This window comes from Abrus precatorius, unplaced genomic scaffold (genome assembly GCF_003935025.1).
Source record: "Abrus precatorius isolate BTA unplaced genomic scaffold, Abrus_2018 Scaffold7, whole genome shotgun sequence".
NCBI classification, from domain to species: Eukaryota; Viridiplantae; Streptophyta; class Magnoliopsida; order Fabales; family Fabaceae; genus Abrus; species Abrus precatorius.
The window spans coordinates 30,576,426-30,600,838 of NW_020874417.1; the positions used below are offsets into that span (position 1 = coordinate 30,576,426).

Below are 24,413 nucleotides of genomic sequence, written 5' to 3' on the forward strand. Positions count from 1 at the left end.
TTTCTCTCTCTCAAGGTTCTCTTTGTCCCTTATCGTCTCACGTTCTCACTTTCTCGCCCCATACAGGTTTTCCACCAGCCAAGAAGCGGATAGAAAATATCCGAGAAATTTTTCAGAGCAAGGGAGGGTGACTCACACAGAGTCTAAGCTCTAGACTCAGAAATCTTACCTCCAACCTCGAATCCACAATCCATGGCTTTTCGTTTCTCACTGTTTATTGCGACCGTCTTCGATCTGAATCGCCGCCTCTGAAGTTATTCTCTCTTTGTCCGTTCGTTTCCCATTTTCCCTTGTGAAATCAGCAGGTTTTCTTTCTCTTTTGCGCTTCTCAATTCTTGCGTTTGAGGTTTTTGCTTTGGAGCTGCCGGCAAGCCCTAGACTGGTGTGCGGCGCGGCGATTTTGTTGCCGCGTGTGGTTTCTTGTTCGATCTGTGGGCGGGGAACCTTGCGAATCGGCCTTGGTTAATTTAGCTGTGTGAACCCTAGATTTGGTGTGAACGTAGGATTTGGAGTTTGAGTTTGTGTGGATTTGATTTGACGGCGGTGTGGTTTTGTTGATTTGGTTGGTTTTGCGTTGAATACTGTTCGGTTTTCATTGGCTGCCCATGCTATTGGGTTGGTTTTAATGCCGCCTGAACCATTGCCTTGGGATCGAAAGGACTTCTTCAAGGAGAGGAAGCACGAGAGGTCGGAATCGCTAGGCTCTGTGGCGAGATGGAGAGATTCCTCGCATCACCGAGACTTCAACCGCTGGGGATCCGCCGAGTTCCGCAGACCGCCAGGTGAGTTTGAATCTTTCGAAATCTATGTTCGCTTAGCATTTTGATGGGTTTTGTTTTACCAATCAAACCGAAGAAACCACGCGCCGATGTTTCCGTTTGCTTTACTTTCTTGGGTTCTTGTTTTCTTTCCTGGAAATAAATTTTTGAGTGGTTTATGATTTGGTCGATTATTTTCTGCGTATTTGATATGTTGTCGGTTGTGAACCTTGCGATGTTTTCGAAGATCTGTGGTTGTAGTTGTTATTGGAATAATTTTTCAGGATTTTTTCGCAAGATTTCTATGCCCTTCTCTCTTTCTCCCCCCTTTTTTCTGGGTTCGAGAATAACTTTGCCTATGTTGATTTTTTCTCTATTTTCCTTTTTGTTTAAATATTTTCTGAAGGTCATGGTAAGCAGGGTGGTTGGCACCTGTTTCCCGAAGAATCTGGGCATGGGTATGCGATATCTCGGTCCAACAGTGACAAGATGCTGGAGGAAGATAGTCGACCGTCGATTTCACGAGGTGATGGAAAGTATAGCAGGAGCAGTAGGGAAAATAGAGGACCCTTTGGCCAGAGAGATTGGAGAGGACATTCGTGGGAAACAACCAATGGCTCTCTAAATTTGCCCAGGAGGCCTCCGGATGCAAACAATGACCAGAGGTCAGCTGATGACGCCCTAACTTATTCCTCTCATCCACATTCTGATTTTGGAAATGCTTGGGATCAGCACCACTTGAAAGACCAGCATGATAAGATGGGTGGTGTGAATGGGTTGGTAACAGGCCCGAGATGTGAAAGAGAAAACTCTCTGGGTTCAATTGACTGGAAGCCACTTAAATGGACCCGTTCTGGAAGCTTGTCTTCTCGAGGCTCAGGTTTTAGCCACTCAAGTAGCTCAAGAAGCATGGGAGGAGCAGATTCCCATGAAGTTAAAGTTGAGTTGCAACCCAAAAATGCAGTTGCTAATGAGTCACATTCAGGGGAAGCTGCTGCATGTGCAACATCTTCTGTGCCTTCTGAAGACACAACATCTAGAAAGAAGCCTAGGCTAAATTGGGGTGAGGGACTTGCAAAGTATGAGAAGAAAAAAGTCGAGGTGCCTGATGCCAGTGCTAACAAAGATGCCCCAGTCTTGTCTACTAGTAACACAGAACCTTCTAATTTCTTCAGTCCCAGCTTAGTAGATAAAAGCCCAAAAGTTACAGGATTTTCTGAATGTGCATCTCCTGCAACTCCTTCTTCTGTTGCCTGCAGTTCCTCACCAGGTCTGTTGCAATACACACTTTGTTTCTGCTTCAAATCCTGCAATTTAACTTGTAGAAGGGTTTACTGGTAGTGAAGTAACAACTGATTTGTCATACTTATATTCTTGTTATGTCATATATATAGAATTATAGTGAATAATATTACAGTTTTTACCCTGGTATTGCATATAAAACAGTGGCAGAATGGTTGTGAGATATCTGGCATGGCAGTTTTCTGTTGCAATTCAAAACTGGATTTTGTAGTTTTGCTTCATTGTTTTTCCTTTGTTCACTTTTTACTCTGATGATGATCTTTTACCCTACCTTCACTCTTTGTAATCATATTTTCCTCCTTTATCTCACACACAAAAAATACTTTGCTTGAATGATTTTTTCTTTGTTCTCTTTTTACTTTATAGATGCTCTCTCATTCTCCTCTCTCTTTGTATTAATCTTGTTGTAGTGAATTTACTTTTTATTTTTGAAAGGTTAAATTAAATTTTGGTCCAAATAGTTTGCATTCATTTTCAATTTACTAATATTTCCCCTTCTGAAATCAGTGTTTACAGTTGCAAACATTTTCATAGCTGTTAATAACACTATCAGTTGACTATCTTGGGAACTGTTATAGGTGCTGCCTTACACAACTCTCTCTCTCCCTCATTATATCTTTTTTGGTAAAATGTTCTATGTGTGCTCCTTTTTTCTGTGAAGTGTCCCCTGGGAAGTCTTGTTGGTGTTAAATTCTTTTTAGTGTGTGCTTCTTTATTCATTAAGTGGTCTTTTAGATGTTCAATTTTTACTTCAAAATGTTTGATATGGCTAAACGGGTGGGGTTAGTACTACAATGGAAATTATGTTGAGTTATTTTGAAAATGTTTGTATGTGTGATGAATGATTTGTAAAGAGAAACCTTTAAGGACTAAATTCTAAATGAGTGTAAACATATGGACTAAAGTTTTTCAACCAAAAATAAAATCTCTTGGAAATCTTTCCTTGTTTTAGTATTTTTTACCAGAATTGGTTTTTTGACAGTTGGATTGCCGCAGTCAGTTTTCAACTGGTATTGAGCTACTGTTGCTTGTGAACACCTACTGAATCTTAGCTATTTTTAAAAAAAAAAATAGATAACATGGATTGTAGCGAGATGTGTTACACGTGACATACAATCCAGGATATTTGCAATGAACATCTTTCTATTTTAAAATCAACATCCAAAAGAATGATTAGTTATGTCAACATATTAAATCCATAATTGGAAATGAGTTTTTCGCAATGAACATCTTTCCATTTTAAGATCAATATCCAAAAGAATGGTTAGTCAAGTCAACATATTAAATCCATAATTGGAAATGAGTTTTGTGTTTACGCCTCATCTGTAAATGTCACATTTTTTTGCTTATATTCAACTCTTGACAAAATTGTTTGTTTGAGTCCCTCAATTTTCCTGTGACAATGCTGTACTGTTGTTGTATCTAATATGCTACTTGCTTTCCCTTTTATGTATTATTTATTTGGCAACACCTAACCTCAACTGTGTGCAGGTATGGATGATAAATTATTTGGAAAGACCACAAATGTGGACAACGATGTTAGTAATTTGATTGGTTCTCCTGCTACTGGTCCTGGGTGTGAAAATCATCTGCAGAGGTTTTCTTTTAACTTAGAGAAATTTGGTATTGATGCCTTGAATAATTTGGGTACTTCAATTATTGAGTTGGTACAATCTGATGATCCAACTTCTGTGGATTCTGGTCTCATGAGGTCCAATGCTATTAATAAGTTGCTGATATGGAAAGCTGACATTTCAAAGGTGTTGGAGATGACTGAATCTGAAATAGATTTACTTGAAAATGAACTGAAGTCGCTGAAATCAGAATCTGGGGACAGAAGTCTATGTCCAGCAGCATTGGGCTCCCAGCTGGTAGGTGGCAATGAAAAATCCTGTGAAGAACATGTTGGAGTCTCTGATAAGGTCATCCGGCCAGTACCCTTGAAAATTGTTTCCTCTGATGATCTCAATGTGGAGAAGCTGCCACTTTCAACTAATTTACATGGTGTTCAGGAAAATGGCAAGGAAGAGGATATTGATAGTCCTGGAACAGCAACTTCTAAATTTGTTGAGCCTCTGCCATTAACTAAAGAAGTTTCTTCATGTGTTACCATGGGGTATGATAATTTCTCTGGGGACTTGGATGCTGTTCAGTCCACTGCTGTGAAATGCTTACTTCCCTGTACTACTAGGAAAGAAGCTTGTGGTGATGGGAAAACATCTATGGAGGTAAAGGATAGCATGGATATTTTATATAGTACAATTATTTCTTCCAACAAAGAATCTGCTGACAGAGCTAGTGCGGTATTTGTTAAGTTATTGCCGAAAGATTGTTGGAAGAACGATAAGATGGAAGCTAGCAGTGACTCGTGCTCTCATAACATCATTATGGAAAAATTTGCTGAGAAAAAGCGACTGGCTAGATTTAAGGAGAGAGTTATTGCACTTAAGTTCAGAGCCTTGCATCACCTGTGGAAAGAAGATATGCGCTTACTGTCTATTAGGAAATGCCGACCAAAATCTCACAAAAAAAATGAACTAAATGTGCGAACTATCTGTAATGGCAACCAGAAGAATCGATCATCCATAAGATCACGTTTTCCCTTTCCAGGTATGCATCTTTCTCTCTGTTCTTTTGCTTAACTTATGCCCATGATTTTGCATCATCTTTCTTTGCATAATGTTCAGGTAGGGAAGTATGCTTTTTGGCTGATTTTAGATTGCAATATGTGCTTGTTTATAAAAAGAATAAAAAAGGGAGTGGTTAGTGTTATATCATTGGTTGGATTTTTGAAAAAGGAAAATTCATGTTGATTTTGGTACTTAATAGTGCTTGCTTTTTGCTTAGCACGCATATCTCTTTGTGAATGCAATATGTGGAGGAGGACTTGCATTGATTATTAATCAATTGGATTTATTTGTAATGTACCAAATTATTCATCAGCCTTTTTGAATGATTGACGTGCTTTTCAATTCATATTTAAGTATTGCAGCATTATGGTGTTGCTTTGTGAATTAACTGCTGGATCTATTTAGCGTTGTGCTGTTGCTTAAGTGTATAGGGATGTAGGCAGTGGTTCAATCTCGTAGTGTCATTTTACTAATGTGAATTAAAGAAATGATGGTAGCCATTTAAGGGAAAAAAGTTTGTTTATATTAATTATACTTGTATACTCCGTAAGAGAATAAAGTAGCTCCCTTTGGTTAAACAATATCATAATGTGTATGATATTCTAATTCTATTTATTATCTAGAAATTTGTTTATTTTTGTTATGATTAATAGCCTCCCTCAATGTTAATTTAGTGCATTTTACACCCATTTAATTCCTTGGAAATAAAAAAAATCATGTGAATGATGATTGGATTGATGAGAAAACAGAATCCATGTCTCAACCAGTGATTTGATTGATGATAAGCAAGTTTTTTTGCTACAGTTCTCTCCATAAGGATATGAGAAGGGGTTGATCAAAATTCCTATCTGATTTGGATTGCTGGCAATCAATTGAAAACATGCATGAATGAAAAATCAGATAGTTATGGTTTGTAGTTTTTTTAATAATTTAATCAAAGATATTTTCCTATTAATTCAATGGTATGTCTTCTAGTTCAGAACATATTTTGTTTGAATAGGGATTGCCTTTTATATATGAAGCTCAAGTGGTGGGTTAATGAGATGATCTCTGGCTAGAGTAACTGCTGTAAATAAACTTTTAAGATCAATATATTTGTGGCATGATTGAATATTTGACTTGGGCTTATACCTGATGATTAGACGTGAATCCAGCATGGTAATATGTATCATAGTGCTTTTGATACACAGTGGAGAGCTTTTTTTATAATAGCAATGTAATGATTACAAAATTATACAGAATATACTTTTACCTAATGATCGTAATTACAGAGATACTAAGTTCCCTAATTAACATATTTAACAGACATGATTGTAGTTTGTAGCTGTTTCATTCTATTGTTGACACTTGATCTTGTAGGAACTGGTTTCTTCATTGATTGTTCTCCAGGGCTGGTTTGCATGTTTTGATTTCTGTTGTTACCTTTCCTATTCACTTTTATTTGGTGTTCACTTACTAGCTGATACGTGGGTAGGTTGAGTTCTAAATTTTGTCAATGAAAATAGTACGTGGTAGGGTTCTGAACTGGACAGTTTTAATTTAATTAGGTTGAGAAATTTTGTGGTGAAGCACAGTTTGCATGGTAGATCAATATGAATTTAGAATATGAAAGCTGAAAATCAACAATAATATGGAGCTGCTGTTGCAGTTTATGATGCTGTAATTACATTGCCAATATTTCAGGATTATTTGTGATTTTGCTGTCACACAATTATCTTTGTATTTTATAATGGTTTTCTTCAATCCTAATTTATTTTTCCTTTCTGATGGATGATAACTATGCATCTTTTCCTTTGTTTTGTTTTCCTTTTTTCACTTTCTGCAGCAGGAAATCATCTAAGCTTGGTTCCAACATCAGAGATAATTAATTTTACAAGCAAATTGATTTCAGAATCCCAAGTTAAAGTTCAGAGAAACACTCTAAAGATGCCAGCATTAATTATGGATGATAAAGAGAAGATGGTTTCAAAATTCATATCTAGTAATGGGCTGGTTGAAGATCCATTGACTATTGAAAAAGAAAGGGCTATGATCAATCCTTGGACATCAGAAGAGAGAGAAGTTTTCTTGGAGAAGTTTGCTTCCTTTGGAAAAGATTTCCGAAAAATTGCCTCTTTTCTTGATCACAAGACAACTGCTGACTGTGTTGAATTCTACTACAAAAATCACAAGTCTGATTGTTTTGAGAAACTTAAGAAGCAAGATGTTGGTAAGCTAGGAAAGTCATTTTCAGCTAAAACTGACTTGGTGGCATCAGGTAAAAAATGGGATCGTGAATTGAATGCTGTTTCACTTGAGATTTTGAGTGCAGCTTCAGTGATGGCAGATGGCATTGCTGGTAACAAAAAAATGCGTGCAGGAGGCTTCCTTTTGGGGGGATATGGTAATAGGAAGACATCGAAGGGTGAGGAAATCGTAGAGAGATCAAGCAGTTTTGATATTCTTGGAGACGAAAGAGAGACTGCTGCTGCAGCTGATGTATTAGCTGGTATATGTGGTTCTCTTTCATCTGAGGCTATGAGTTCTTGCATAACAAGTTCAGTTGATCCTGTAGAAGGTAGCAGGGATAGGAAGTTCCTGAAAGTGAACCCTTTATACAAACCACCTTTGATGCCTGATGTTGCTCAGAATGATGATGATGAGACTTGTTCAGATGAGAGCTGTGGTGAAATGGATCCTACTGACTGGACTGATGAGGAGAAGGCAGCTTTTCTTCAGGCTGTATCATCTTTTGGGAAAGATTTTGCAAAGATAGCACGGTGTGTAGGGACAAGGTCCCAAGAACAATGCAAAGTTTTCTTCAGCAAGGCTCGGAAATGCCTTGGGTTGGATCTCATGCGCCCCATACCTGAAAATGTTGGATCCCCAGTGAATGATGATGCAAATGGGGGTGAGAGTGACACAGATGATGCATGTGTTGTTGAGACAGGCTCAGGAGTCGGCACAGACAAGTCTGGCACAAAAACAGATGAAGACATGCCTTTGTATGGCATGAACACATACCATGATGAATCCAAACCTGTGGATGCTAGGAATCTGTCAGCCGAATTAAATGAATTGAAGGCAATTGATGGGACAAAAATATATCTTGATGATGCAAATGTGGTTTCCGATGCTTGTGCAGTTAAGGTTGAATCTAAATGGGGCCCTGATGGTAGTGAAGTTGTCTTGTACGGTTCTAGTTCTGTCAGTGGACAAGCAACTCTAATTATGTCAGATGGCATGGAAGTTGGAAAAGATAATGCAAATAAATTGGGAGGTGCAGTGGCAGAATTTATATCTGCTTCAGATATAATTGAACCAAATGAGTGTAATTCTGTTACTGAGGATAGAATGGTTTCTGAGGTTTCTTCTGGGGTTCTTGAAACAGAATTGGAGAGGCAAGGAGTGTCTTCACCTCAATGTCTTGATGATGGAGATATTAAACCTGAAGCTGATTCAGGTGTAGTAGTTGAATTAAAAAGCTCCTTCCAAGATTTAAGCACTGTGGTAAATGCTTCACTTTCATCCAAGGGCAATTCTTGTTCAGGATTGAGTTTTGATACTGAAAATAAGCATGTGCCCCTTGGAAAGCCTTGTACTTCATTGTCTATGGAGGAACTTCATGCTACTGCAAATTCATTGTTGCAAAATACTGCTGCAGCTGATGTTCAGTGTGAGAAAACAACTAGCCAAGATCGACTGTCCTCTACTTGTGATATTCAGGGAAGTAGAGATATGCGGTGTCATAATTCCATTAGCAGTGTTGACCATCAGCTTCCCATTCCTGGGAATTCATCAGACCATGTTGATGCTGTTAGCATCCTTCAGGGCTATCCCTTGCAGGTGCCTATTAAGAAGGAAGTGAATGGGGACTCGAATTGCAGCAGTTCAGCAACTGAGTTGCCTTTACTGTCCCAAAAGATTGAACAGGCTGATGATCATTTCAAAACATTGCATTTGTCAGATTCTGATAAATCATCCAGAAATGGTGATGTGAAACTGTTTGGGAAGATACTAACCAATCCTTCATCTGCGCAGAAACCTAATGTGAGTGCTAAGGTAAGTGAAGAAAATGGGACCCATCATCCCAAGTTAGTCAACAAGTCTTCTAGTCTGAAGTTTACTGGTCATCATAATGCTGATGGAAATTTGAAAATTTTGAAGTTTGACCGTAATGAATATCTTGGCCTTGAAAATGTTCCCATGAGGAGCTACGGTTATTGGGATGGGAACAGAATACAGACTGGCCTCTCGTCGTTGCCCGATTCTGCCATCCTGCTTGCAAAATATCCTGCTGCCTTCAGTAATTATCCTGCATCTTCTGCCAAGTTGGAGCAACCGTCCTTGCAGGCATATGCCAAGAATAATGAAAGGCTTCTGAATGGTGCATCTACTTTTACGACTAGAGACATCAATGGCAGCAATGCTGTGATTGATTATCAGATGTTTAGAAGGGATGGTCCAAAGGTGCAGCCATTTATGGTAGATATCAAGCATTGCCAGGATGTATTCTCTGAGATGCAGCGAAGAAATGGTTTTGAAGCAATTTCAAGTTTACAGCAACAGGGGAGAGGAATGATGGGAATGAATGGCGTTGGAAGACCTGGAATTCTTGTGGGAGGATCATGTAGTGGCGTCTCAGATCCTGTGGCAGCAATCAAAATGCATTATTCCAATTCTGACAAGTATGGTGGTCAGACTGGGAGTATCACAAGAGAGGATGAATCTTGGGGAGGGAAAGGGGACTTAGGCAGGTAGTAGATGTGCTGAGCGGCAAAACTCTTCTTTTTGCCGCGCCCTGTATAATAGTTTTTGTTATTGCTCAATACAGTGTAGGGCGATTTAATGGTTCTCAAGCCCATCTTTTTGGTAAAATATTTAGGTGCTTGTAATATGGCAGCAGCTTTGTATTTGTTGTATTTGATGAAAATACAGAAATAATCTCTGAAAAAGTTAGGAGGGGCGATTGCCATTACCATTGCCATTCGGGATCCCTTGTCGCATCATCTCATTCTAATAATTCACTTGGTCGCCGCCTGGATATTTCTTTCTAGTTTTGACGATTCATTTCGAGACACTAATTTACTATTTCAGAGTGTGGCTCTAAACATGGGTAGTTCCCCTTAGTTTTCCCGCGTTTCATTTCTGGTTTTGCATTTAATTTCAATAATGAGACTGATTAGCGTCTCTTAAGTTACGTGTCTGATTTTCGCTAACAGGTTGTGTTGTTACCCGTGTCGGAGTATATTTTACCATTGGGAGCGCAGCTCTTACTAGTGTTATGACAGTTATTCCCTATCCATTACACGTCTTATACTCAAAATCATGTTTCATCAAGTTTTAACTAGAACGTTTGGCAGTTGGAAGACTTCATTCGGCGTGGGCCCTTCCTTATAGAAAATAAGAATTTGTTGCGATAATGCACAGATCATTCTAGCAAGTAATTTAATACAATAATTTATTTCATGGCGACTTCAAATCATAGGCCTATCACATAGCTTTGTATTAGTCAGCCACATAGCCATAGCCAAATTGGACAACACCATCACTCTTCTCTCAGGTTTATTATCGTTGCTGATACGAGTTCGATTGTGTGGTAATACATTTTTTAAGCTGATTTTACACGCTCAAGGTATCAATCTAATTTTTTTTAATAATTTTTATTTTTGGAGAAATGATTTTAAAGCATTTTTAAAAGGTGATTGTAAATTACTTGATTTGAACACCAAATAAACTAAATACACTAGAAATACTAGGTTCAACGATTATGAACACATACTAGGCATAAGCATATGGGCGGCAACAAAAAGAATCCATGGGTTTGAGATAATCCTAGTGCCATGGTTTGTCCTATTCGCAAATTTAGTTACCCATCATTCATTGCCCAAGATTTCCACTTTTGCCCAAATGAAATAAAGGAAAGAACTTTTGTCTTTAATCTGTTGAGTATCTTCTGAAATCTACAGCTTGAGCATAGACATTTCTCTATAGTCAACCAACTTCCACAGCTTGAGCAGTCTGGTGCATAATAGAAATTTCCTTAATCTCGTCTGGTGTCTGGAGGATGGAAGGTAGGGGTGCAATGATTTCAATAAACTGCGAGTTTACACAAAAAAAGTTAAACTTGGAAACTTGTCTGATGAAGATCATGAAACTGAACGGCACAAAGGGAGCCAATAGATACTCTCCAAATGCTATGACCAAATGGAAATGGCACAAGTGTAAATTTTGACTCTTAAATCAACCAATGATCGAAACTAATCCCAGACTAATTGAATTCCATTTCCGAATGACTAATCAAACAATCTTTGACGTCATACAAACCGCCCTAACAATTGATATTTGATATTAATACTTCGACATACCTCATTAGTTATTGGATGAGAGAGAACCAATTTATGTGCATGCAAGTAATACCCACAATCTCCAGGAACTGGTTGGGCAGGCCTCTGATAGCCCCTACACGAGCCGCAATTTGAAACGGATCAATTTTCAAATCAATATTACTGTATTTTTCTTAACTATTTAATTACAACATATTGAACGGCTGACCAAAAGAACTTAAGGAGTGAGGGATGATCCAACTCTGTATACGGAGAATTGATGCTCAAATTAGGCATCATATTTTGTCATCAAATGTTAGTTAATATAGATATAAAAAATATTGGATTGAATGCATCAATATGTTAGTAATAGGCCCAAACCCCTAATTAGAAAAGTGTATGTAACGAGGCCCAAAAGAAAAAGAGAAGTCCAATTAGTTGAGGAAAATGTAAATAATAAAGAATAAATAGGAAGGAGTGAGGGAAGGAAAATTAGGTGGTGAATTAATAATAGGTCAGTTGGAAAGAGACCAGGCTCTCAAAGACCTGGGATGTTCTTGTATTCCGTGATCCTTCCTCTAGATTGGGTGATTCTACCCAACAGAGTATACTCAATAAAAGCAGAGTCAGTATTTCTATTTTTTCTTCAAGAACTGAACTAGTTCCTTACAACTGATATCAAAGCTCTCGAACCTGGGAGATTATTCATGGTAGGATTTGAAAACCTGTTGGGGAAGCTCAAGGAGGACAGGCATGAAACCAAGAGACGGTTTGATGAATTGACGACCATTGTCAATCGAAAGAACCAGGAAGATGCGAGGTCGGCAGCAGAATCAGAGGACAGCGACAATGAGAGCAAAGGGAACCCCAAGCAATTGCAGTGGGACGAGTCGTCCATCCAGAGGAGATCAATGGAGGAAATTGGAAATTCTCCTATTTCCCAGAGACGACACTTATGGGTGGGTTAGTCGAGTAGAGAGATATTTTACTTTAAGGGGTATCTTGGAGCAAGAGAAGTTGCATGCAACAATGGTAGCAATGAAGGGCAAGGCACGAACTTGGTTCCAATGGTGGGAATTTTGTTCCAAGAACCTCACTTGGGAAGACTTCTGCACAGCTTTAATAGGGAGATTTCAGCCTGCAATGGCACAAAACCCGTATGAAATGCTGTTGAGTCTCAAGCAAAGGACAACGGTGGAAGAGTATCGTGAGCAATTTGAGTTGTATGCAAGACCACTTAAGGGAACCGATGCTAAGTATCTGAAAGGGATATTCTTGAATGAACTAAAAATATAGTCAAGGCAGAGTTGAAGTTGCATCAATTATCCACTCTACTAGCATTGATGGATTTTGCCCAAAGAATTGACAAGAAAAATTGTTATTGAGCCAAAGGGTTTCTGGAAGTAATAAGGTAGGGGGTTCACACAAAAGCTATCCTTCATCATGAATGGTGACATGAAAGACGGGAATTAGATCTGTGGAATCCAACCGTTTCTTATAAAGGGAGGGGGTTCAAGAAATTGACAGATGCAAAGTTTCAAGAGAAGACAAGAAAAAGATTGTCTCTAATGTGATGAGAAATTTGGTCTTGAGCATATTTGCATAAATAAGCAACTCAAGGTGTTAATCCTAAGCGACGATTTAAATGAAGTGGAAGAAAGAGGGTGTGAAGAAGAGGACGGAGCAAATCTTAAAAAATTACAATTGTCAATGTGTAGTATTACTAGACTAACTTCAAAAAATTCCATCAAAATGTGGGGTGGGATTGAAGGTGCAAAGGTGGCTGTATTAGTGGATTGCAGAGCATCCTATAATTTCATATCATCTACGTTTGTTCATGATATATAGTTACCTGTGACTGAGACAACATACACAATGGAAGTAGAGAATGGTAGAAGAATTAAGTGTAAAAAAGTTTGTTGTCAAGTAGCACTTCAAATTCAAGGACTAAAGATTCAACATGATTTCTTCAAATTTGACTTAGGTAGGGTGGATGTGGTGCTAGGAATGGAATAGCTGGCTGGCTTGAGGGAAATAAGAGCTAACTTCAGAGAACTCTCATTGAATGTGCCTGTGATAGGGGGAATTATGGTATTGAAAGGTGAACCAGGAATATCCAAAACTGTAGTGACTTTCAAGGAGTTGGTCAAGGCTTTACAAGATGAGGGACAAGGGTTTCTCCTAAAATGCAAACTCATCGAAGGCAAAGAATTAACTAAGGAAGTTGATGCGGATAACACTATTCCTCAGGAAATTCATAAAATTCTGGAGGACTTTGAGGAAGTATTTAGAGAACCAGAAGGTCTACCACTAGCAAGGAGACAAGATCATGCTATTATGTTGAAGGAAGGATTTGAAATACCCAATTTACGGCCATACAGGTACCCCTATTACCAAAAGACAAAAATAGAGAAACTTGTGAGTGATATGTTAGTCTTTGGTGTCATACAGCCGAGTGTAAGTCCTTATTCTAGTCCAGTCATTCTTGTGAAGAAACGAGATGGGGGATGGAGATTTTGTGTGAACTATAAGGCCCCTCAACAAAATCACAGTACCAGATAAATTTTCAATTCCCATAATTGATGAATTGTTGGATGAATTGGGAGGATCAATTATTTTTTCAAAACTGGACTTTAAATTAGGCTACCACCAAATTCAGATGTGGGAAGAAGATATTTCTAAAACTGTATTCAGAACACATGAAAGACATTATGAGTTTATGGTGATACCCTTTGGATTAACTAATGCTCCTTCAACCTTCCAATCTTTAATGAATGAGGTATTAGGCTCTTATTTGAGAAAGTTCGTCCTTTTTTTTTTTATGACATCTTAATCTACAATAAAGGTGAAGGAGAACATGCAAAACATCTTCAACTACTGTTGCAACTTTTGAAGGAACATCAATTATTTGCCAAGAGAAAAAAGTGCAATTTAGGCCAAAAGCAGATAGAATATTTAGGTCACATTATCTCAAACCAAAAGGTGGCAATAGACCAAAAAAAATTACAAGTTATGATGATATGGCCTACTCCTAAAGATGTGAAGGCGCTACGAAGATTTTTGGGCCTTACGGGTTATTATCAAAGGTTGTTAAGAATTATGAGAGTATTGCCAAACCTCTAACACAGTTCCTTAAGAAGGACAATCTTCAGGGGAGTAGGGAGGCTCAAGAAGCTTTTGATTTTTTAAAAGGTGCAATGGCTGTGTTACTAGTTCTCACTGTTCCAAATTTTACAAAAACCTTCATTGTGGAGATAGATGCCTCTAGCAGATGGTTGGGGGGAATTTTATTACAGGAGGGCGGACAAGTAGCTTTTCTCAGCCAAACATTATCTGATAGGGTTCAATTAAAGTCAGTTTATGAGAGAGAATTGATGACAATCGTCTTAGCAGTACAGAAGCGGCGCCATTATTTGATGGGCAGACATTTCATCATTCATATAGATCAAAGAAGTTTACGATTTTTGAATGGTCAACGATTATTTGGTGAGGAACAGCTTTGGTGGACCTCTAAAGTGATTGGATTTGACTTTGAAATAAAGTATAAACCCAAATGTGAAAATAGGGCTCAAAATGCACTGTCTAAAAAAATGACTTATGCTGCCATCTTTAAGCTTAAGTTTCAAGATTAGGAAGACTGGGCTGAAGAGGTGCGAGCTGATCCTAACCTAACAACAATTGTCCAAGGTCTCCTCAAAGAATCAAAAGCAAACCCAGGATTTTTCTTACAAAATGGTAAACTAATGTATCAGGGGAAGCTCGTTCTACCCAAAGGATCTTCATGAATTCCTATACTATTGTTTGAATTTCATAACTCACCACTGGGAGGTCATTCAAGTTTCTTTAGAACATACAAAAAGATAGCAGCCTTTGTATTTTGAGAAAGAATGAGGAAAGACATTCAGCAATATGTGACATCTTGTAATGTATGTCAGCAAAACAAATATCAAACTTTTAACACCTGCAAGTTTCTTACAACCCTTATCTATTCCCACACAAGTTTGGTCAAACATTTCAATGGATTTTGTAGGTCTCCCAAAAGTCCAAGGTAAAGACAGCATCATGGTGGTGGTTGACAGGCTCACCAAATAAGCCCATTTCCTGCCACTGGGCCATCCTTTAAAAGCGCGTGATGTAGCAGACATTTTTCTTAAGGAAATAGTCAAGTTACATGGATTTCCTGTCACCATTGTCTTATATCGGGATAAAATCTTCCTAAGTAATTTTTGGACTATACTATTCTAATTGGCTGGCACAAAACTTAAATTCAGTTCCGCCTACCACCCTCAATCCGATAGGCAGACAAAGATTGTTAATAAGTGTTTAGAAACTTACTTACGATGTGTAATGGGCAGCAAACTGAAGCAATGGTCAAAGTGGTTAAGTTGGGCTGAATTTTGGTTAACACCAATTATAGAAGCTCTACTAAGCTTAAACCATTTAAGGCCTTCTATGGGCATGATCCACCTCATCTTCTACAAGGAACTACAATTCCTTCAGTAGTAGAGGAAGTGACCCAATTAACACATGATAGAGACACTATTTTACATGATTTAAAGATGAACCTGCTGAAGGCACAAGATCATATGAAGAAATTTGTTGACTGCCATCAGAGGGAGGTCCTTTTGGGAGTGGGCGATTGGATTTACCTAAAGTTACAATCCTATAGATTGAAATCTCTTGCAAAGAAGATGAATAAGAAGTTACGACCTTGATTTTATGGCCCTTATCAAATTGTCAAGAGAATAGGACACGTTGCTTATCAATTGTCATTACCTGATAATAGCAGAATACACCCAGTTTTTCATGTGTCCCTATTAAAGAAGGTTATCAGCTCAACTCCTACACCCCAACCCCTGTCACTAATGCTATCTGAGGAGTTAGAGTTGCAAGTTGAACCAGGCAAAGTCCTGGCAATCTGCAATGGCCCTTTAGGAAGTGCTGAAGTCCTCATCAAGTGGAAGGATCTACCTGACTTTGAAGCAACTTGGGAGTCATTTGGGGTTATACAAGAACAGTTTTTAAAATTTCACCTTAAGGACAAGGTGAAACTTTGGAAGGGGAGTATTGTTAGCAATGTTGTTAAAATTGCGATTAAAATCGTAAGATCTTACAATCTATAACCTGCCTTGCGATCTTGATCAGAAGTAGGATCAGAAAACAACAAGATTGGGTACGATCTAGATTTTTCTCCTTAGGATCGTAGGATCTACAATCCGATCCAATCTTGGCAAGCAGGTTTATGGGTCAGTTTTTGGACTTGGTTACTTGGTCAGGTTTTTGGGACTTGGGTTTTTGGGTCGGGTTTTTGTGACCCAGTTTTTAATTAGGGCGTTTTTCACTCCATTTTGGAGTTACTTTTCCGACAACACCCAATCTTTTCGATGTTGGAGAAGATGATGAGAGCCACTTTGGCGCTGCAAAGAATGGATAACTAGCGAGCCTTCTTCATCAATTTGTTATGCCTCTTCAAAAACGTTACTTAACAAGTGCTTTTGTCCTTGATTCACTTTATTTCCACCTTCTTCTTCCCCATTCTTCTTCAAACCAAAATCATAGCTTCTTTTCTCTGAGAATTTCTCTTTTTTTCTTTCTTTGATTTTCTCACCATTCTGTTACGGATTAGCAGCAAAAATATCTTGTTCTCATGAGCATCTCAGGTTCATTCATAAATTGACACATTCAATCACCTATTGTTATTTTGACTAATTAATTGTCATTTCTTTTTTTAATAATATAATTTATTACTCACAACAAAACATATTTTACCAATCTTTATATTAATTTATTCTAATAGTTATTTTTTTATATTATAAAAATATTCTAACAAATTTTTAGAAATAATAAAATTTTAAAATATACAAATTTAATTATTTTATTTTATAATTGAAAATTTTTAAAATTGTCTTAAAAAATATAATTAACTTTTACCTAATAAACATTTTTAGAATTTATGGTTTTTAAGTTATGTTTAATTAAAGTATGTAATTTATTTTTTATGCTTTTATATATATGTGTGTGTGTATGTTTTTAAATATGGTTTTATATATTTAGTAGGATCTTACGATCTCACAATTTACGATTTTTGGCCTTCTTTCTGATTTTAGGTAAGATCCCGATCTTGACAACATTGATTGTTAGTAATAGGTCCAAACTCCCAATTAGAGAAGTCTATATAAGTAGGCCCAAAAGAAGAAGAGAGGCCTAATTAGTTGAGGAAAATGTAAATAACAAAGAATAAATAGGAAGGAGGGAAGGAAGGGAAATTAGGCGGTGGATTAATAATAGGTCAGTTGGGAGAGACCAGGCTCTCAAAGTCCTGGGATGTTCTTGTATTCCATGATTCTTCCTCTAGACTGGGTGATTCTATCCAACAGAGTATACTCAATAAAAGCATAGTCAGTATTTCTATTTCTTCTTCAAGAACTGAACCAGTTCCTTACACAATATAACAGTAGTTTAAATTGAAAGCTTATTTTTGGCAGAGGATTGTTTGCCCGCATGGCATAACATACTTACACTAAAGTATATCACTTGCCAAGATAGGAACAAACACTCAAGTGTTCTATACAAGTTTTATTGTAAAATATAATGCATGCACTCACCCATCTTCAGCAAAACTCTCGTTTATAAACTCACAGTCTAAGCATTTAGGTTGCCCACCAACACTGTAAAGAGGATCGCCTGCAAATAAAATCAAAGGAAAAGATAAATGGACAAAACTTGAATATTCATACTTTCGGTTCAAGTTTACTGAATGAGATGTAGTCAGACAAGACTCACGGGTCACGAGAACAATGTGAATGCCCTCATTATGCATATTACACAGAAATAGGAATGTAAATGCGTACTGATTAATATGTAAAGGATTTCAAGATTTCAAAATTAGCAGGGACATAAGCTGTTTAATATTTATCTCATAATGTTTAGAAATGATAATATGCAATCCACAGGGTATGTCGGTGACTCAGTGCAGGCCAGTTCTAAAAGAGACAGATTTTTATGAAAAAGTTTGATTTCAATAAAGTAAAACAAAACATACAACAAGTTAGCATAATCATATCCTGAAGCCTAACTAAACGAAGGATAAAATACTGAACTGACAAACTTAAAAAATCCCCAAATCATAAACATGAATTAACATTGAAACCCCAACACATAATCATTTCATTCTCCATTAATAACACCGTTACATTGGTATTGGCTTCACCAGAATTTAAAATTTGTAGACAAAACTGAAACAAAAGAAATATTTCCAAATAAAATTAAAATTAACTTCAAAGCTGAGGGGTGAAATGTTTGAAGTTTAATATGCATAGGAGTCAGTATTGATTAACTAGTAATCTTACTAAGGTATTGTTTGTTGGGTCCATCTTAAAAGCAATCTAGGTTTATTTCTCTTCATCTGAAGCACCATAAATAACTTAGTAGTAAATATTTACCCAACAGAGGATGGCCTATGAAAGAAAGATGAATGCGGATTTGATGTGGCCGTCCAGATTGAATCTTAACCTGACAAACAAGCCAACCAGAGGATGTTAAAAGTCTGAATTTGTAATTTTATTGTAGCCTTTTTATTTCTTTTCTCGCCACTTAAAAGGGATTCATTACAAAATGAATACAAGCAAAACTTTATGTAGCCAAGAAGTTACAAGTTGACATAAGAGCAAATAATCTTGGAATAACTATTCCTAGGGTGCAGTTTGATAACACATGAATGAATATTGAACAATATCTGGGAACATAGCAGTGCTGCAAATTATTTTAATCAAACCAATCTTCCATACAATGATCAATTATTAAAATGATGATAAATAATGGCAGTAGATAGTTTGACTATTACTTTTACCCTTTCGCATGTCATGTTTATCTAGGATCTTAAATTAACATGGTTGTTGACTCATAGATAGGAACAAGTGATCTTGAACATCAAATTCAGCTACCTGGACCAATGTGCTGTTTTCTTGTATGTTTCTCTCTAGAATGTTAACTTCACTGAGTGCTGGTTTTCCTGGTTCAATTTAAAACAACTATGCATGATTGGTTGATTAAGAATGTTATGGAGGGAAGTTTTAGGGTGAAAAGAAAACATTATAACAACAGAAGATAACTGGAAATTCATAAAGACGAGATTGTCTTTCCTTCTGAAACTCATCCATCTGAAAAAAAATTCTGATTAAAAATAACCTGATTGAGAAGCAACATATAACCCTTTACCAACACCAGGATATTTTACTATTCCAATTGGTTGATTAATAGTCACCTGTGAAGCAAAACAACCTTCAAGTTATACAAGCAAAATTAGTACATAAACAGAGCATGTAATGTTCAAATTAAGAATAAACTAACAACTTAAAAGTTCCTTGACCATGATTTTTAACATATCGCAGAGGCATGACAGATGTTTGAAGAATAGTAAAATAAACCACACTTACTAAAGTAGTTAATTTAATACCACTCTGAACAGATTTACTAAAATAAGCAAGAAAACAAAGCAAGAAAAATTATAGAATGGGAAATCAATTTTTATTGACAAACTATTCAAAATTATAAAAATTTGAACTATTGATTCAAGAATCAAGACATCTCTCAATGTTTACCAAACTTGTCTTATTCTTTAAAAGCTAATACTGAACAAATTCATTTCCATGGAAGTTCACACAATGTGTTAAATTAACTACACTCTATGAGTTACACAGCTTCTGTTGTATGCTGACTCAGTTTGCTGCCTCTACAGCTGTTTGATAGTCAGAAGGTTAAGGTTAGCAAGCTGTATCACAAAAGCTCTTTTTCAGTTGTTCCATTGAGCTAACATTCTAATAACACAATTCCATAGCTTCAGTTTCTCTCTAAAGTCAAAACATTTTCTTACTTTCTTGCATATCATTGTTTTCAGTTACAATGCCTAAAAAAATTCATGAACACAACAGCTACTTTAGTTTATTTTCAAACAGCATATATGGCAGTAAAATATAATCCATAGAAGTCAAAGATCTCCCATAGCATAAAATAAATTAATGCATTACTGAAAACATCTTGCGGCTGTCTTATTATTATTCATCATGAATAGGCAGAATGAAATATCCATGCTTTCTTAATCTCACACTATTCCCATCCTTCTTCCTTTCTTTGAAAAAATGTTAGTATAAACCTTATCATTATCAACTATCCCACTTGCAAGTGCTCGGTATAACTTTGCAATCTTCCCAAGCTCCTGGTTTGTATCTCTGATTCCATAAACAACAGCATACAATGAGTTAAACAAGGTAACTAAATATGAAATTTCAACTTTGAATTTGAAACTACTTTTTTCTGTGTTGTATCTAATTATCTTCTACTCTAGATAAGCAACAGACCACAAGGTAAACCTTTTTAAAAGTAAATTAGAAAATTCAAGAAACCAAAAAGATAGCTCGTTCTGAACCTTTTTCCACCAATATGGGAAGTTCCATCAGCAAAATAAGATGCCAGACGACCTCTGGCTAGTTTTGTCTTTGCACATAATAAAATTCCTGTGATGCAATCAATCAATCATAAAAGCATTAGAAAGTGTCATGGGTTGTTATTTATAACATTAGAAGGGTATTAAAAGATAAAGATCTAGTCATACGTGCATAACATGTCTGGTAGTAATCACTATATAAATACCACTACTGCTTGTAGTTAAATAATCAACCAAGAAAACAGTAATTACTTAAACTTTTCACAAATGATAAAGTTTTTATATTATACTAAAATAAAACTAATTTTCTCTCATATAGATCTGAAACTTACTTTGGTTCATGAATATAATATTTTCCGGCATACTAAGCATCAGATTACAGATAGAATCTATCACTTTCACATTTCAAGAGAAATATTCAGTATAACCTGAAGTTCCCCTCCCTAGGCGATGTACTGGAACAGGATGAGGTTTTTTGTGCATTTCAAAGGTACCCTGATTGTTGGCTTTCCATTGAAGCTGTGTTAAAACTGTCCTTTGCTGGAAGAGACCTCCAGGAAGAACTTGCAGGCCAGAAGGTTTATTTAGAGCAATCTGAGTTCATAATCAAATTTCCAATAACATTTTAGAAGGGAGAAGCAAAAAACTGTAGACAACTAAATCCAAAGGTGATTCACTACTCATTGGGAGCATTCAACCAGAAACAACAATATATCAATTTAATTAAGAGACAACTTTCTATCTTACATTTCCCTTCTTCTTGCAAACCCAAACACATTTTGACTATATTACACTAACAGATGAACTTCATCATTGCCATCTAAAGCATCGTTAGTAATGAAAATCATTTCAAACCTTTGATTTAAATGTTTTGTATAATTAATCAGACAAACCAGTCATATAAAACAAGTAGATATATAAACAATGGTGCATAGAGTAATGCTAACCATGTCATCATCTTCATACAAGACTTCAATCAGGTGTGGTGCATCAGGTTCCTTCCATGGAAGTCTATGATAGACTAGCTTTGAGTCAACTCTAATATAAATAAATTAAGAAACATCATATAATGGAATAAAACAATGTATTATAAAGGAAAACAAATTTCTTTCAAAGAACCTGAGGACTGTGTCGGGATCAGTAGCAACTTGTCCATCAACTGTTATCTGTAGATGACACTAATATTATGTCAATCATCCATTCAGACGATGCATTCCATATAATCAACAATTTCAGATATTGATGACCAAACCTGCTCACTTTTTATACGCTGCAACCAACTGTTAAAAAATTAGTACATGTGATTTTCATTGTTGTTTCAAAATAACAATAGTAGTATGTTAACAGAAATTTTTTCTTCTCAGGTAGGAGAATTGTTATGTTATGGGAGAAGAATAAACAAAAGTAGGGTCAATAATCTTCCTAAAACAACTAAAACAAAAAAAGGCCCCGGAAAAGTGAGATGCATGACAAAAGCATAAAATACGAAATATCTCTCCAATACTTCGGCAAATCTAATAAATCAACCCACTAAAAAAAACTACGAAAGACATCGAAACATAGGTAAGAAAACCATTCTATCCCAAGAAAGATGCACTGGGAGAAACAACTGACCAAAATTCATAACTTCAGTTCAATGGTCTCTCAATGGTTGGCAATAACTTGTATTCCCATACCCATTGTATGAACTGTCATCTTAATGTACTTATTTCATTTTCCCTCAGCTTTTAATAACATTTCAAAATTTCAATCAATAACCTTTGACCAGGTCATGAGTATATTTCATTTGTGAGCAAATAAAAGGAGAAAATATTGAATATTTTTGATAAAAAGGTAAGTGGGTCACCCCAGTAATGGAGCAGAACTCTTGTACTTGGTGGAGTAAAATTGAATGAGAGTGAACCCTGAAATTGTAACAACAAAAATGGCATAAGATAGTGTTGAGTTTCAATATATCCAATCCATAATAAAAGAGAAACGAAAAGTTGAAATAGAATTGAAGCGTTCTCCTTTATCAATTAAATTAGTTGAAAGAGGTAGAAGCATTGACAGAGAGAGAGAGAGAGAGAAGTGAACCGGCATCAGAGGGTGAAACGACGTCGTGGTAGGAGAGACCGTCGTTGAATTCCGGCCAAGGAAATCCAAATTTCTTAGGACTCGACATTGAGAAGCTCCCAACCTCAATTCAGAAGGATACTCCCAGCACCCTTCATTTCCTGCTTTCTGCTTAATTACCCCATTAAGATTGGTTCTTAATTCTTTTTTCACTAATTAAGTTTTTGTTTATTTTTAAAATTAAGTACAATTGGTTTTATAATTTTTTCTATTTTAATTATTTAAATCCGTTATTTATTTATCTGAATATTTATATTTTATAATAATTTGAAGTGTAAAATAGTTTTAAAAGTTTTAGTGTAAGAAAGTTAATAAAAATAAAAATAAAAATTTCTTTTGTATGAAAAAAATTAATTATATAATCTGATATTGGGGTTTAAATTTTGATTGATGAGTTTAAATAAAAATGTTTAATATAAACGGATTTAATTCATACAATTTTTAAGGATAAACTTTTTTATTTTATATTTTTAAAAAAATATTAAGAGGATTAATAAAAAGATGCTATACAAAGATATAACATTGTTCTATAATCAATTTTTTATATATAAAATAATGATCCAAGAATCATTTATAAAAAAAATACGGCCAATTATTACATATGAACAATAAAAGAACTAAAAGTGGAATGAGAAAAAACTAAACAGAAAAAAAATCAATATACATATCTAAACTTCAGGGAAAAAAATATCAATTTTTCTTGTCCTTCTTACTGACAATAGCTTAGCTAACTTTTCAAAAGATAATACATTATCATTGTAAATATTAAATATATTATTTCCTTTTTAGTAGTAATCTGTTTACGTTACCTAAAATAGTGGGCTTGCAATTGGATTCTGTAGTGATTTGTTGTATCATAATTATAGGAGAAACTATAAGAATCCGCAGGAATCTGTTTAGCTTAATTATAAGGACCGTAAGATGTATATATATGTAATCATATTGGCTGAATGAAGGGCATGTTACCATCAGAATTTCTTTAGGATAGCTCTGATTGAGAAAAGAGCTCAGAAGCGAACAAAATGGTGGGAAACAATGATGAACAGATCCATGAAGAAAAGGATCAACCTAAGATAGTGAAGAAGACACCATCTCCATATGATCTGAATTCCAGTGACAATCCTGGAAACATCATTACTCACAGGGTGAGAATTACAATGAATGGGCAAGAGTTATGAAAACCTCATTGCGCGCACGACGAAAGTAGAGTTTTGTTGATGGTACGATACAACAGTCAGAAGAAGGGTCTTCTGAAATGGAGGACTGGTGGACTATGCGATCTATGTTGGTGTCATGGATTCTGAATACTATTGAACCAACTTTGCATTCTACTATCTCTTATATGGAGAATGCAAAGGAGTTGTGGAACGATATTAACGAACGTTTTTCAGTTGTGAATGGTCCCAGAATTCAACAACTGAAATTAGAACTAGCTGAGTTCAAACAAAATGGAATGGTCATGGTGAATTATTACGGAAAGCTCAAAACCTTGTGGGATGAGTTAGCCAATTACCAACAAATACTGGCGCGTATATGCAAAGGCTGCCCCTGTAATGTTAAAACGCAACTGGAAAAACGAAAGGAGGAAGAAAAAGTGCACCAATTGCTGATGGGGCTTGATGACTCATTATATGGTACAGTGCGCTCAAACTTACTTGCTAGTGATCCATTACCTTCGCTGAATCGCGTGTATGCGACTCTAGTGCAAAAAGAACGAATGAAGACAATTGCTAGAGCCAAAGAAGAACATGGAGTGGTTATGGGCTTGGCAGTACAAGCTGGTGTAGGGAAAAGAGGATGGGTTGATACAAGGGACAAAGGAGTAGTACGTAAAAACTGTAATCGAACAGGTCACGAGCCA

The 24,413-nt window shown here is 36.3% G+C and overlaps 2 protein-coding genes across 3 annotated transcripts; one reads left to right on the top strand and one right to left on the bottom strand.

The window, feature by feature from the left end:
* LOC113873262 lies at nt 1-9,983 on the top strand. 2 transcript variants are annotated; one of them, XM_027511311.1, is made up of 4 exons: nt 1-782; nt 1,165-2,028; nt 3,552-4,670; nt 6,516-9,983. In XM_027511311.1, the coding sequence occupies exons 1-4, from the start codon at nt 626-628 to the stop codon at nt 9,428-9,430; spliced, it is 5,055 nt and encodes a 1,684-aa protein (XP_027367112.1). In that variant the 5' UTR covers nt 1-625; the 3' UTR covers nt 9,431-9,983. The 2 variants fall into 2 exon arrangements, with proteins under 2 accessions (XP_027367112.1, XP_027367113.1); XM_027511312.1 differs by having other exon boundaries at nt 6,519-9,983.
* Nucleotides 9,984-10,342: 359 nt separating this feature from the next.
* On the bottom strand, nt 10,343-22,646 carry LOC113873263 (RNA pseudouridine synthase 5). The gene is made up of 14 exons (XM_027511313.1): nt 22,514-22,646; nt 22,284-22,341; nt 21,690-21,717; nt 21,557-21,603; nt 21,385-21,475; nt 20,866-21,031; nt 20,420-20,507; nt 20,147-20,222; nt 19,183-19,258; nt 18,939-19,006; nt 18,438-18,507; nt 17,601-17,679; nt 11,038-11,131; nt 10,343-10,768 (listed from the first exon to the last, which is right to left on the bottom strand). Exons 1-14 carry the CDS (start codon nt 22,599-22,601, stop codon nt 10,664-10,666), a joined length of 1,134 nt encoding a protein of 377 aa, XP_027367114.1. The 5' UTR covers nt 22,602-22,646; the 3' UTR covers nt 10,343-10,663.
* Nucleotides 22,647-24,413: the final 1,767 nt, after the last annotated feature.

Bases quoted from the DNA above. Each gene is read 5' to 3' on its own strand.
- LOC113873262 (XM_027511311.1), top strand. From the start codon at position 626: ATGCCGCCTGAACCATTGCCTTGGGATCGAAAGGACTTCTTCAAGGAG. The intron at 783-1,164 runs GTGAGTTTGAAT...TATTTTCTGAAG, and splicing joins CGAGTTCCGCAGACCGCCAG to GTCATGGTAAGCAGGGTGGT. The intron at 4,671-6,515 runs GTATGCATCTTT...CACTTTCTGCAG, and splicing joins ATCACGTTTTCCCTTTCCAG to CAGGAAATCATCTAAGCTTG.
- LOC113873263 (XM_027511313.1), bottom strand. From the start codon at position 22,601: ATGTCGAGTCCTAAGAAATTTGGATTTCCTTGGCCGGAATTCAACGAC. The intron at 21,604-21,689 runs GTTTGGTCATCA...TGTCATCTACAG, and splicing joins AGCGTATAAAAAGTGAGCAG to ATAACAGTTGATGGACAAGT. The intron at 19,259-20,146 runs GTTTATACTAAC...TTTGCTTCACAG, and splicing joins GGATAGTTGATAATGATAAG to GTGACTATTAATCAACCAAT.